Consider the following 15,475-nt stretch of genomic DNA (forward strand, 5'->3'; position numbering starts at 1 on the left):
ACACATTCCAACTGCTGCCTAGGCCTACTACTGGTAGTTGGCAGAAATGTGACCTCATTCTTGGTCCTTTCATTTTCTGGTTAGCATCTGTAATAGCTTAACAAACCCTTTATGTTCATTACTTTTCTCTCCTTGCTGAGACAAAATACCCAACACCCAAAGTTAAAAGGGGAGGGGTTTATTTGGCTTATAGTTCTTAAAGGTTTCAGTCCATAATCAGCAGGCTCCAAGGCAGGGTGGCACATGGCAGCCACACAGTAGTAAAGACAACAAGGAGGGCAACAGTTCTTGTCAGAAGACCACAAAAGCAACAAAGGACCTTTACAGCTCTTTCTGCCTCTTTTATTCCATCCAGACTACCGGGATTATGGTGCTGCTAAACCTCTCTCTCTCAAGTAGTGGTTTAGTAATTACACACCCTTAATCCCAGCATCACACATTCCAGATTCAGCTAACTCTGACCAGTGAGGCTTTGGGGGTATATCCAGACCCAAACCATAACACCCTTCTATTTCAGAGAGAGAGGGAGAGGGAGGAAGAAAGAAAGGTAGAGGGAGGGAGGGAGGGAGGGAGACAGAGACAGAGAGAGAATCCCTTATATCTGAATTTAAAAAATGGGGAGATGCTGTCCTGAACAGTTTCTGTGTGATCCTGGTAGAGGTCCCTTTAAACTCAGCATCCAGAGTTTAGGATTGCTAATTGAAAAGCCCTTCTGAACTTGTGAGAAGGAAAGAATGGATAGTAAATTCATTCAAGTAGTTTGATAGATGGACACGATGGTGAATCCACAAAAACATTCACCTTAGAAGGGCTATAAGAAGATGGAGGGATAATACTGATTGTTAGACCAATTGTTGGAGAATTCTGATTGTTGGACCAGTTATTGGAGAATCAAGCATCAGTGGATTTAAGACCAGAGTGGGGATTCGCTCAGCATTAAGGAAGAAGCAGTGTTTTGGATGGAGGAGCAGCCGTCTTCTGTGATAAGTGCCAAAGATGAATACTAGCCAGTAAGGAGTTCTCTGTTTCTTTGATTTGTCAATTCCTGTGTGAAGGGTTTTTTTTTCTAACCTGTGAAGGAAACTATGAATATAAAGTTGACCTAAATAAAATGATAATTGTTATAGATATTATTACTTCACTACAAATTTATATAAATTTACTATATATTTATATAAAACATACATTTGTATTAAAAATTGTCAGTCTATCATATTGTTAAATTCTTGATAGTAACCCAATAAAAACTGAAAAAGTAGAAAAAATTTTAGTGTATTAAAGGTAGCATTTCAAATTATTGGGAAAAATGGATTAGTTTATAACTTAGGGACAAGTGAATAGACATCTGGGGGAGAAAAGTTGAATTTATATCTAACACTGTCTTAGTTGCTCTTCTCTTGTTGCTGAAACAAAATACCCAACATCCAAAATTAAAGGGGAAAAGGTTATTTAGCTTATAGTTCATAGAGGTTTCAGTCCTGGATCCAGGGCAGGGTGGCAGAAGAACAAGAGTTCATGGTAGGATGGCCACAAGACAGCAAAAGCAACAAGAGTTAACAGTGTCTTCCTGCCCCTTTTATCTTATTCAGACGACTGAGGGCAGGTAGCACTCACACTCTTATCCCAGTGCCTTTGGGCCTAGCCCCACCATGAATCAATCACACACTAGATTCAACCAGTTTTGGAAAAGCATGAGGCTTTGCGGGGACACTTAAACACAAGCCATAACACACACTTTAAACCAGTTTCAAAGATTTAAGTAGTTCTCCCTCTGTATTAAATCCCTTATTTTTATGAAATGATGTAGTATTTATATATACCCTATACATAACCTCCTTTGTACTTTAAATCATCTCTGGGTTACTTACAATACCTAGAACAATGTAAGTGCTGTGTAAATAGTTGTTAGTTATATTGTATTATTAAGGAATAATGACAAGGAATAAAGTCTCTTCAGTATGGATACAATTTTTTTTCTTTTAAAAAAAATTTTTTTTTCTTTTCAAATATTTTCAATCTTCAGTTAGTTGAACCCATGGATGTGGAAACTGTAGAGATGGAAGGTCTACTGTATAAAAAGAGTAAGCCATGAAAGTAGAAGAAAAGCTGGGCATGGTGTCTATAATCCCAGTACTTGTGAGGCTGAGGCAGGAGGATTGTGGCGAGTTCAAGGCCAGTGTGAGTTACATAGTGACAAGGTCAACCTGAACTACGTAGCAAAACCTTGTCTCAAAAACAAAAACAAAACAAACCCAGAATGATAATGAGAAGAAACCATGAAAGATTGTTATAAAATTTGAGGGTGGCTCTCTAAGAATATAAAAAACCATAGAAGCTATGAAAGAATAGACTGATAAGTTTGACTGTGTAAAAGTACATTTGTTTTGGATGGCATAAGCTACCCTAAGCAAAGACAAAAAGAAGGTCACAGACTAGACAAAAACATTTGTAGTGAGCAGACACATGGCTAATTTCATATGTAAAGAGCACCTTGACAAAGAGATACGAACAAGATCGATCTAATTTTAAAAGCTGGACAATGGTCACACTTTGATAGGTCACAGAAAAGGAAATCTATAATTAATGAAAAGATACAATCATAATAAAGGAAATTATGATTAGAATGACACTCTATTTTCACCTTTCAGATTGTCAGTGATAAAAACTTGATAACTGTTGGAGAACGACTCTCATTCCTAGAGGAAAATTGGGCAATATTTATCAATATGGCAAGTTTTACTTTTAAGAATCAGGGCTGGGGATTTAGATCAGTGGTTCTGCCGCCTGCCTCGCAAGCGGAAGGACCCGAGTTCGATCCCTGGTACCAAAAAAAAAAAAAAAAAAGAATCGATCCCAAAATTATATACGTACAGTATTATTTATTCTAACAAAAATTTAGAACCTCAGTGTTCATTGATAGGGGCTGGTTAACACTACATTAACATCCATACAACAGGACACTGAATTGCTGTAAAATCTTTGAGGAAGCTTTTCATATACTGATACTCAGTAATCTAAAATATATACCTAGAGCTGGGCATGGTGGCACAGGCCTGAAGTCCCAGCCCTCGGGAGGCTGAGACAGGAGGCTTGCCATGAGTTTGAGGCCAGCCTGGGCTACGTAGTGAGTTCAAGACTAGCCTAAACTACATAGTGAAACCTATCTCAAAAAACCAAAATAAAATAAAATATATATTCTTGGATAAACTTTACTACGGAAGTGTTATATATTGTGGCATTTTTGTAAAGGTGGGGAAGGTGAAGCTAATACGCTCCTTTGGGTAAATGTGCACAAACTACCTATGAGTAAACAAGCAATAGCATCAGTTGCTTTTGGAGAAAGGAATTGGGTGGCTGGGGAACAGACATTTAAGGGAGACTTCACTCTACTTACATTTAAGCCTTTTGAATATTCATTTTAAATTTAAGGTTTTAAATTTGTTTAATACGTCCCATCAGATAAAGTATATTCAGTCCAAAGAGGAAAGTCAAGAAAGTGTAAGATGGATAAAGAAATAAGCTAACATTGTTAATTAGCGTTCTGAAACTCTAGCATTGAATTTAACACCAAATATGGAGTCAGTTATCCATTATTAAGCTTGGTCTTCCTGTTAGCTATTTATGCACTGTTAACAGTGCCTTCACTTGTGACCTGAATACCTATTTGTATTCAGGGACATTTAAAAAATATAATCTTAAAGTAGCCATTCATGGTAGTACATGCTTTGTAAACCCAGCATTTGAGAGGCTGAGGGAGGAGGATCACTGAAGGAAGTTCAAGGCCAGCCTGGACTATATAACACAACCTCAGTGGTTTCCTATTTTTTTCCCCCTGACTTGCAAAGTGGAATTACTGATGCATAAAACTAGATGCAGTTCTGTTTACAGTTTTATACTACCTGCTTTATAGAATAGAAGGGAAACACTCTTTTCTGATAAACATAGTTCAGAAATGTTGAGAATTCTACCCTTCAGGTGATAATTGAAATACTTAAAAAACAAGTGTATCTGCTTTATATGTTTTAAGATATCTGGCTTTTTGTTCTTTTTAAAATGTATTAATACATTAGATATTTACCTCTAGGTTTTGCCAAATAGACTAGAAATCGCAACTAATTCTAGAGTAACTTCATTTGTCCTGTGATCATATGGTATTTTGTTGAAATTAAAAATAATTTTAAAAGGAAGTTTGTGGGTTTTTTGCTGTTCCTTAGGTATGATTTTTTTTCTTTAAGAGACAGGTTCTCACCATGCTGCAGAGGCTGGTCTGAAGTTCCTAGGCTCAAACAATCTTCCTGCCTGCTGAGTAGCTGGGACTGGCACACAACACTGAGCCTGCCTTCTAGATATAATTTCATTAAGGAACATAGAGAAAGCATATTCCCCTTGACTTGTTGAAATTTAGCTTTCTTTTCTTTTTTTTTTTTTCCAGTACCAGGGATCGAACTCAGGAACTTGCGCACTGAGCTAAATCCCCAGCCCTAATTTAGCTTTCTAAATGATATTAAAAATATTTTAGGCTGAGGGTTGTAACTCAGTGGGACAATGCTTGCTGAGCATGCACAAGGCCCTGTGTTTAATTCTTAACACACAAAAAGAAATTATGGATTCAATAGTATGAATTTTCAAATTGATACAAATAGTTTGAAGATTATCAAAACCTTCCCCAAATAGTATTTAGATGCTTATGTTTGCTTAATTTAAAAGACCCACATTTTGATAAGAAACATTTGGGTTTGTGTTTCATTTTGATTAAAACAAATCATAAAATATGGCCCTGGTCATTTGCTTTAAAGGTAGACTTGTGTGAAGATAAAGTTTACACTTGAACATTTATAACATTAGTTACATTTTTTTTTCTAAAAGCCTTGGCTTTTCGTCTAATGATGCACTAGGATAAACTAAGACTAAACTTTTAGATTTAGATGAATACCTGTAGGGTTCACTGGCTACAGTTAGCTTAGAGGTGGAATACTTTTCTGCTATTAAGCTAAGCTTAGATCTCTTCCCTGAGTGGATTCATATGTATTCTATGGTGCTATGTTTTTAGCTAGACTCTTGGGGTGATTTTTCAGATGTCTAAATTAAATTTACACAGTAACCTTAGTATAAAATAGATATTTTATGCTATTTTTTTTTTTTCTGTTCAATTAAGAAAGCATATGGCAGCTGGGGATTTAGCTCAGTGGTGCCGCCGCCTGCTTGGCAAGTGCAAAGTCCTGGATTTGATCTCCAGTACAAAAAAAAAGAAGAAAAAAAAGTCAAGACAGCATATGGCAAATCTCAATAATTTGATAGAAATGACCATCATACATAACACTTAAAAGTGCTAATTGGTCAGTCTGCTATCCTCTTCTTAAAATATTAAAAGTAATTTTATGTGAGCCTTGGAGTACAAGAATCATCACTGCTTTTAAGAATCTGTAAACATCTTTCATGGTAATGATACAGTATTTTGTTTAACAAAAACATTTATAATAAAAATATTGTATTACCAACCCTAAAAGCTTTCCAGATTTCTGTTGTTTTGTTTTGTAGTACTAAAGATTGAACTCAAAGCCTTTGTACTGAGCCCTTTTTATTTTTTACTTTTTATTTTGAGACAGGATATCATGACTAGACTCAAACTTGCAATCATCCCGCCTCAGCCTCCCAGAGTGCTGGGATTGCAAGTGTACATCACCATGCCCATCTAACTATTGGTTTTGCTGTTTTCTCCTTTAGAGTTGTCTCTGTGGGAAGTTTGTCCTCCATCCATTGCGACCATGCCGCAGATACTCTACTTCAAGGAGTTCTGGGTATGTAGTATGATTCCATGGAACCAAGCTTTTTACTGTGTACTGCTAACAGTGTCTGTGTGTGCATGTGTGTGTGGGTGCATGTGTGTATGTTTTCTCTGAATATGGAATTAGCTGCCTGAAACGTTTTATTAAGGAATACAGTAGTACTCCTTTTATTCATGGTCTGTGTTACTGGTTATCAGTCTGTGAGATCATCTCACATCACAAGAAGTGTGAGTAAAGTACAGTAAGATATCTTGAGAGAGCGAGTTCACATTCACATTCACTTCATTATAATATATTGTTATAATTGTATTTTATTAGTTATTGTTAATTTCTTACTGTGCTTAATTTGTAAATTGAACTTTATTATAGGTATGTATGTATAGAAAAGACATGGCGTATACAGAGTTTGGTACTATTAACAGTTTAGGCATCCAATTGACGGTCTTGGAATGTATCCCTCTCAGGTAAGAGGGACTACTGAATATGTACTGCAGATTTGCTGTAGTATCTTTGAGGCACCTTCTGGAGTATTATTTATGTGTAGGTGCAAGTCTGTTAATGATGCTCCTTTTGGCTTCTTGGTAATTGGATGGCATCCAAGGTAGAATCCTGGCCCCCACCAAATGCTGTTTTCCATTCTGTGGCAATAGATTTATATCTGGAACTCAGCATGTTGTGACTTGAAAAAGCTTTTGTTAGTTTTCTTTCATATTTTATTATCTTCTGTAGGGGTTTACTTTATTTTATTTATAGAAATGTTTACATAAGGAAGAGGAGCCTTGAAAGTTAGTGATAGTTCTTTTTTTGAGATTTAGAGTAAATATGATTATAAACATCTTTGCTTTATTATTTCTATCCTAGATACTGTCTTTTAAAAAATATAATGCCCATAAATAAATATTATTTTCTATTGCACACATGTTAAAAAATAAATCAGGGAAAGGGGAAAGGTGATGTCCAGCTGGGGTAGTAATCTTGGCTGTTGTGGTCTGAGTCAGTAATAGAGAAGTAGAAGCTCCAGGTCTTTGAGAGCCTTTTACTGGTCTAGGAAAGTAGATAACAGAAAAGCCAAGAAATATAAATATGTTTCTCCTTTCTTTCACTTAGGGTGACTGCTGGCAAAATTGCAGGAGCTGGCCTTTTATTTGTTGGTGGAGGTATTGGTGGCACTATCCTATATGCCAAATGGGATTCCCATTTCCGGGAAAGTGTAGAGAAAACTATACCTTACTCCGACAAACTCTTTGAGATGGTCCTTGGTTCTGCACCTTATAATGTTCCATCACCAAAGAAGTCGGTAAGAGTTTTAAACAATATTTTGGTTTATCCTATGAAATATTTTGAAATGCAAGTTGTTTTCATCTTCAAAATATTATGCATGTATAATTCAGTGCAACTTGTTAGGTATATTTATTAGTTCTCTTTAAATCAAACTAACAGTAATCTTTTCATGTAGATTGAGTCTTTGGGATTTCCATGAGTGCTCTCAGTTAGGGCTACCACATGGAAAATAATTGTGTGTTACACAGAGTAATGGAAGGAGGCATGTTTGCCAGAGGTAACCATGGTTGCCTGTGGACTGAAGGGCATAAATATGGCTGTGTGTCAGCCCATACCATTGCAGCTGTCAAGTTCTGACTTAGAATACTAAAAACATATCATAGGATAGCCATGACACATAGCTCACTAGTTAGTAATGGCTCCTTTGGACCATAAAACAAAGTCACAGAATATTTAGCCACAGACTGATTGGTTGACAGAAATATCTTCTAGTATTCCTGGAATTTTGTCCCTATTCTTCAGGGTTTCGCCCTTTTTTCCCCTCCACTAGGCTTGAATTTTTTTTTTTTAACTCACGTTAAATATTTTTTCATTCAAACATACCTTCTTGTGGAAAACACACATGCATGCACAAAAGAACGTAGATTTTGTGTTGTTTGGCATTTCATTATTCTATGTAGCTGGCCATGGCCAATCAGTTCTTTCTTAGAAACTATGTCACCTTTTGCTCTCCAGTATCTAATATGATCTAAAGACCAATCCTATCACAAAGATAATATTTGGAAAAAAGTATGCTCTGACTTCCTCCCCACCCCCGTCCTCCCCTCCTCGACCGTACTTTCTCAAAATGTTTCTGGCTACTCTTTTTATCTACATGATTTGTTTTTTATATGAACTTTAAAATGTCTAGCGGCCAAGGGAGACAGTTTTGCAGCATCAGTCATCAAAGAGCAGAATCCTATGGATTCATTCTAAAATCTTAGGTCTATTTTAAGCTGTATGACCCATGAAAAATAACTGGAAATAGTTGTAGGAGCATGGGATCTGGCTGAAGTGTAAGCAGTGTTTTCTTGCTCAACATGACTTCAAGTGGCAATCTTAGTAGATGAATTCTTATTTTTTGGTACCAGGAATCAAACTTGGACTTACACTTGCCAGGCAGATGCTGCACCACTGAACTACATTCCTGGCCTTGTAGATGAATTCTTTATCTAAGATAGCTTTGGGCTCTCCACTTCATTGCTACCCTGCAGAATATTTCCACTTTTGTATCTTGGTGTACTTATATCATTCTACCTCAAAACTTAAGTCCTCATGACTTGCTTTTTTTGGGGGGAGGGGGGACCCAGGATATTGCACATGCTAAGCATGAGCTCTACCACTGAGCTACACTCCCAGCCCCTTGCATTTGCTTGCTTTTTTAAAAATATGGAACACTTCATGAATTTACATCTCATCTTTGTGCAGAGGCCAGACTAATCTCTGTAACATTCCAATTTAGTATATGTGTAGCTAAGGTGAGCACCAGGGTTGCTATCTTCTAGACTAGACCTGTTGTTTGCCCTGACCCCCACCCAAAGTCTTTCCTATCTTCCTCCCAGTCTCCATCCCCCAGATCTCTTCTAAAAGTATCTAAGCCATCTTCATAACAATACCAGAGAATATTCTAAAATCAGTACTTCATGTTTTCATGATGCCACTTATTGGGAACTTTTAAACTTTTCCTCTTGTTTAACCATAGAATGAAAAAGCTAGAGAGACTTAAAAATTGTCTTACATGCTGGATAAGGAAAGTAAAGCCAGTAGTGATTAAATGTCAGTCTAGGAACTGGCCACTGGGTTCTTTCATTGCTACAGTTTGTGGGCTTTGCTAGTTCTTTGATTGACATGTGCTACCTGTGGCAATGAAGCACTTATTTACCTTTCCAGCCTTATCTCTTAGCTTTATGACAGTTGGTCTTTCTTACACATATGTCTTGTATGTACCATTCATTCATTCAAGAAGTCAATCAAATGATTATTATGTTCCAGGCACTGTTCTGAGTTTTGGTTTGTTAGAGCGGACAAATAACAAAGATTCCTTCCATTTTGACCACTTTCCCTGTGGTGTTCTTTTCCTCAGAATGACTTCCTTTGCCCACTGATATTCTCTTCAAGGCCTGTGTCCTTTGATGTACAGATCTGTGTGAATATTCTTACCTCTGAGTTATAATAGTAGTGTTTTTATTTAACATTTACTTAGCTTTCTCTACTTTAGCGCATTATAACCAACTTGTTGCTTTCAAAAAACTATACATTTTATTTCGTAGTAACTCTTTTAGTGCCAATATGATTACTTACTATAAAGTCTTTTTGATGGACATGAAATAAGACTTGCCTAAATGAATACAAATGTTATGTTTCTATGTGGAACTTAATAAGGTATAACAATGTTATTTCTTTCATATATATATGTACTTCTGTTCAATTTCTACTAAATATGTTAGAATTTGAGAGAAATGATCTTTTTATGTATACACACATTCACAACTCTAGTCACAATGCTAATGGATTTTTTTCTAGTGGGTGAGGGACCAGGTAAGATTATTTTAAAGTTGATATTGAAGAATTAATGATATAAAAGACTAGCCAAATTAATTTTGCAAAAGTGTTGGGATTGGGAGGAGTCAGAAGACACAACAGATACTGATTTTGTAATAATACTACTTTAAATAAGATTTTGACAGAAATAGAAATTAAAGGAAGGAAAAAAACTGAATTTGGAAATAGATCATACATACATTCATTGTGAGACTATAAATTGCTAAAACCTTATATAAAAATGATCTGTTAATGTCTGATAAGAGTATACAACCCTAGGCTGGGAGGGTGGCTCAGTGGTAGAGGGCTTGTTCACCATGAGGCCCTGGGTTCAATCCTCACCATTGTGAAAGAATGAAAAAAAGAAAGAAAAGAAGGAAAAGAAGGAAAAAAATTAGTGCTAATATATGGGTTTTTGAATAAAATTTTTGGACTTCATGGCTTCTTTTGTTGTGATTAGTAAAATACACGTTGATATCTTTATGTTAAAAGCCTGAAAGACTTTCTAAAAAATTACTATATGCTACCTATTTTTGAAAATATTATGTCTTGAATGTTAAATTTTTTTTCTTCCAAGATTCCGTCCAGTCCACTAAAAATCTCTAGTGTATCAGAGGCAATGAAAGAATCTAAACAGCCTGCCTCACAACTCCAAAAACAGAAGGGAGACACTTCAGCTTCAATAACAGGTAATCATATTAGAACCATTCTTTTAAAATTATAGGCAAATGAATTGTTACAAACCAAAGTCAAGAGGAGGAGCCCTCTCCATGAAGGACTCTTCTGATCCTAGCTCATACCCTGGAGAAGCAGTATTTTCACGTGTCCTTTTGGCTTTCATTTTAGGGGCTGAGTGGGACATGGAGTTGGGCTTTTTAATGAATAGTGATTGAGGGTAGCAGCAAAATTGTCTTGCCTACAACAGACTTTGCTTTTTCCATGTTTGGACTTTAAGATTTATTCTTTCCCTGCCTCTTTTATTCCACCTCTTTACCAGTTCTTTTCCCTCTCTTCTTTCTAGTGATGAAAGTGTTTTGTATGGTCCCTGCAGATGTTTCTGCCTTTAGGATTTACCAGAAATCCCACCCCAGTTTATAGCACCTACCTGTCAGGATACTTGATGTGTTTCCCTTTCGTTACTTCTGTCCTTGATTAAATTTCCTGACTTGAATTCAGCACATATTCACCCAATGTCTGTTACCTGTGTCAGACGTTCACTGGGGACATAACAATATACAAAACAGTTTTTAAAAAAACTTTCTGCTAATATTCCTTGGTGGGATGAAGGGGGAAGATCATACAAAAATAAGTAAAATGAATATAGGATATCAGATGGTATGGGATTTTAAATGGAGTGGATAAGGAAACCTCACTCAACAGGTACCATCTGAACAAAGTCTAAAAAGAGAGAAGAGAGTATGTCATGCAAAAGACTGGTGAGGAAAGAGTATCCCAGCCACTGGATTAGTTAGTGCAAAAGCTTGGCGTATAGCAGGGCACACCTGAGGCTGGAGTGGAGTGAAGAGGGCAGAACAATGGCAAATGTGGTTAGAAGGAGCAGAGAGCATGTTGTGGCATCCTTGGAAGCCGTTGTAAGAATTTTGTTTTATATTCTGAGTGGCATGGGAAGGCACTGGAGGGCTGAGCCAGGGGAGATAGCTGACTTTTGTTTTAGTAAGATCACTGGCTGTTGTGAGTAGATAAAAGACTAAAGGAAGAAGCAGTTAATGGGTTTTGTGATAATCCACTCTTATCTCTTAAATGACACCTTCATTTTTCTACAAAAGAGTCCCATTTTATTGCTTCCCCCCCCCCCCGTTTCAACTCCACAATTGTTTTTCTCTTCCATCAACACTTTTGTTTATAAATTTACAAACTCTTGATTTTTAACCTTTTTAAAAAATGGTATTAAATGATTTTTTTAAAGTGAGTTCTGTACATCACATATTTACTATCTTCACTGAACTTTTCTTTGTTTTTAAAGCTGTCATTTTTGCTCATATGTCTTCTTTCATCTTTGTCATTCATCAAAGCAATTAAAAATATTTTTAGTTGCTTTCTTTTGCCTGTCTTCTTACATATGCTCTTTTTCCTTATTATTCTTTTTCCATGTTACTAAGAGCCTTGCGCGAGCATAAAGAGGGTTAAAATATGGATGGATGCTGACAGCACTTCTTTTGCTTGTGCTTTCCCAACCATTGTCTGTTTTATACATGTTTGCAAATGCATTGGACAGTGTCCCTATTTGTATGGTTCTCAAACATGTGGTGGCAGATTTATTTGTTATTTTAAGAAGTCAAGTGTGAAGTGGACAGGAGTAGTAGATTCTTCTGTGTTTCTGTTAACCCAGGAAAGTATAAATACCATGAGTAACATATATTTATAGCACCTACAGAGGCAGCTCAAATTATTTCTGCAGCAGGTGATTCACTTTCAATCCCAGCCCCTGTGGTTCAGCATGAGGAGTCTGTAAAAGCTGATCGCCCTGAAATTGGCGGAGGAAAACCCACATCTGTAACTTCAGGTAGTTGAATTACTGCATTTACATTTCTTGTATTATGAGATAATGTGCTCATCAGCACTAGTTAATACATAGGACAGTGGTAAATCTATGGGACATGTGCCATAGCGGGCTGTGTATATCATTGAAAGCTCTAAAAGGTTCACCATCACTGGCCAGGGCCAGGGATTTAGCTCAGTGGCACCGCACCTGAGTGCAAGGTCCTGAGTTCGATCCCCGGTACCAAAAAGAATAAAAGGTTCATCATCACTGGCCTAGGTAGTACCTAGACACTATGAAGTATATATATATACACACACACACACACACACACACACACACATTTATCCTGGCTTTAAATCTTCAGACTTGCTTAGGAAATTTGTAAAGTTTGTAAGTCTGAGTGAATCTTTGCAAAGAGTTTAACAGCTGATCCTTTATTCCTTCATTTTGGAATCATTATGAGTGACGATATGGTTTAGAATCTTTAACACCAGAATACCCTGTGTTGATATAACTGGTTTATATCCCTGTCAGCTGATAAAATTCTGTGCTGAAATTTGATTTCCTCTTATTTACTTTTGCTGCAAGAGGAAGCATCCTCATCTTCTATAAGGGAACGACCGCCTGAAGAAGTTGCAGCTCGCCTTGCACAACAGGAAAAACAAGAACAAGTTAAGATTGAGTGTATGTAAATGAAACGGCTTCTTAAGTACTTCTGGTCATCTCAGTTGCTCTCTTAAACCATCTGTCAGCTAGCGGTGGCTCTTTTGTTTCTTTAGCGTTGTTGCTGTATTCATTAACAGTACATCATTGCATTCTTTCCATTTAAACTACTTTTACCCCGGTGACAAAGACTGCTCTTACTGCATAGTTGATAAACATTCTAAATAATAGATACACTTTCTCAATTATTCTAGTATGGAAACTCTACAGTCTTTATACTCTGGGAAACAGAGATTGAGTTGTTTATATTTTTGGCATGTTAAACCTTGTAAGTTTATCTATGCAAATCACATGGCTCACAGTCTTAACTATCACCAACCTCTGGCTTCTCTCCTGGCAGTCTTACATGACATTGGTGAGAGAGTGAGTATTCTACATGTTGCTAACAAGCATATATCTTTTTAAGTTTTGATATTATGTTCTTTAAAAAGGTAACAGACACCTGAAAATGTATTTTCCTATCTTAAGGCACATGGAACATAATTTCTCATGATGTGTAGTCATATATTGATGTCTCTAGAGATAGTGGAAGTGTATACTTTTGGCCAGACAGAAAGGTGTTTTAAATTATGTAATAATTTGTTTTGTCCCTCGAAGGAGCATCACTTATATCTGTTTGTCTTTTTGCCTTGAGTGGCCCCTGTGTCCCTACAGTGTATTGGTTCTACCTACTCTTAGGGGCCAGCATTGCTAGAAATGTGTGAAAGGGTGCAAGGGACAGATGGATGTAATTGGAGGGCACTAATTTGGCTCTAATTTTGGGTGGGTGTCTTTTGTTTTGGGGGGGTTCTGAGTTCTTGGCCATGTTGCAGATCATTGAGAATGTTAAATATAAATGGCTTCTAAATAAGTGAAGTATTTCTGTACTTTTCCCTGAGTTCTTAATTTTTTCAGAATTATTTATTACTTCAAATAAGGATTATCTTTCAATCTGTTTTTTCATTTTTTAAACTTTTTTTTTCTTAATGGTACCAGGGATCAAACTCAGGACCTTACGCTTGCGAGGCAGGCGGCGGAACCACTGAGCTAAATCCCTGGCCCCCAAATGTGATATTAGCTTTGTATACTGTGGTCTCATTTTTTTTTTTTTGGTACTGGGGATTGAACTCGGGTCCTTGCGCTTTCAAGGCAGGTGGCGGAACCACTGAGCTAAATCCCTGGCCCAAACTTTTCTGTCTTTCTCATGTGGACACCTTGAATTAAGTTACAAGTTTGAGATGGAGATATCTGGTGCTTTATTTGCCACCTTTTTCAGTCCAGTTCCTCTTTCATTTTGAGCAAAGTGAAAATTTTTAGGATTTTGATTGTTGCTGTTTTCTTCTAAACTTTCCTGGAAAAAGATGCATGTCTGTGTAATTTTTATCAAATGTCAGAACACAATGACCAGACCTCTGAAGAGGGTGTGAGGTAGCAGCTGGTGTGCGAGCAGCTCATTTTCTCTGTGAAGTGGCTCACTATTGTTTGTACTTGGTTGTCCAACATTATTACAACATGTCATAGGTACCAAGTAATCGTTATTTTCCTTTCCTTGCCTCTTACTTTCTTTATATCCCTTTCTCTTCAGTTAAACCTCAGTCTCACCTTAATGATTTGGTATTTTCCCATTTTTAGCTTTCTCTGCCCATGCTACAGAGGTGCATGTGTGTTTTGGCAAGGTTCCATTTTCACATCTACAGTTTAGGCTTCTTGTGCTCAAACTCAACTTGTGTTTTTGTCTCACCTGTCAGACATTCTCTATGTTTTGGTCCTCTCTGATAGCAGTTATTTTTTTTTTTTGGTACTCGGGATCGGACTCAGGACCTTGGCCTTGTGAGGCAGGCACTGAAACCACTGAGCTATGATGGCAGTTATTTTTAAATTGGTATTTTCACATGCCTTCTTTCTACAAATGACTATATTTTCCATTTTTGTATGTTATCCAAAAATGATGGCTTTCTTAATTTTTAAAGACATTTTAATGTTTCTTTCTAATATTTTTTGAAGTAACATATAGTAATGTGACCTGAATAGGAGGCAGCCCTTTAAACATTGGTATCTGTATTTCTTGAGTTCTTTTGTGGGAAAACACTCTCCCTTCAGTTGCCTTTGCATCTCTGTTTGCATGTTTTCTTGTCCTTTTCTTTCTTAGTCTGTTATCTTCTGTTTCTTGTTAGTACAGCGTTTTGCTGTGGGCTTTCTTTCTTGCTGAGGAGTTGAAATTGGGCACCTCTTTCTTCTAGTGAGTCCATGTGATTATTACTTGAAATGAAAAAAGCTGGTAGTTATATTAAATTTATATCTTTAAGCCTTGTCCCTTCCATTCGAAATGCCTTCTTTAAGCAATTTTTTTCCCTTTGTGAAACTGAAAACTTTTCACTGAAAAAATTCAGATATTTATAAAAGTAACATAATGAACCCTGATAGATTCAACATCCAGATTCAATTACTATTAATATTTTACCACACAATCAGACCTTGGTACTTGATTGCTCTGAAACTCAGCAAATTTGGCCTTAGATACATTTTTGAGACATTTTGTCCTGGTACTCATGTTAGGACTAGGTATTCAAGCTAGAAATTGGCTATGTCAATTGTCTCCCTACTCATGCTATCCTTTCCATCC

The 15,475-nt window shown here is 36.7% G+C and overlaps 1 protein-coding gene and 1 non-coding gene across 13 annotated transcripts in view; one reads left to right on the forward strand and one right to left on the reverse strand.

Moving 5' to 3' along the window:
- Immt (inner membrane mitochondrial protein) overlaps window positions 1-15,475 on the forward strand; it is a 43,066-nt gene that overhangs the window by 8,204 nt on the left and 19,387 nt on the right. For 2 of the 12 annotated variants that reach the window (XM_004844584.4, XM_004844581.4), the window contains 5 exons: window positions 5,725-5,798; window positions 6,894-7,083; window positions 10,225-10,336; window positions 12,034-12,171; window positions 12,739-12,834. In XM_004844584.4, coding sequence (XP_004844641.1) covers window positions 5,725-5,798; window positions 6,894-7,083; window positions 10,225-10,336; window positions 12,034-12,171; window positions 12,739-12,834 — 610 coding nt within the window. The remainder of the gene's footprint in view (window positions 1-5,724; window positions 5,799-6,893; window positions 7,084-10,224; window positions 10,337-12,033; window positions 12,172-12,738; window positions 12,835-15,475) is intronic. The other 10 variants (XM_087204268.1, XM_004844582.4, XM_087204269.1 and 7 more) reach the window with 6 other exon arrangements.
- On the reverse strand, window positions 8,490-8,592 carry LOC147829786 (U6 spliceosomal RNA). The gene has a single exon (XR_015448572.1). It is a non-coding gene; the product is annotated as a U6 spliceosomal RNA (small nuclear RNA).

This window comes from Heterocephalus glaber, unplaced genomic scaffold (genome assembly GCF_053883595.1).
Source record: "Heterocephalus glaber isolate CG9 unplaced genomic scaffold, H.glaber_assembly_v1.0 deba00000470, whole genome shotgun sequence".
Classification (NCBI taxonomy): domain Eukaryota; kingdom Metazoa; phylum Chordata; class Mammalia; order Rodentia; family Bathyergidae; genus Heterocephalus; species Heterocephalus glaber.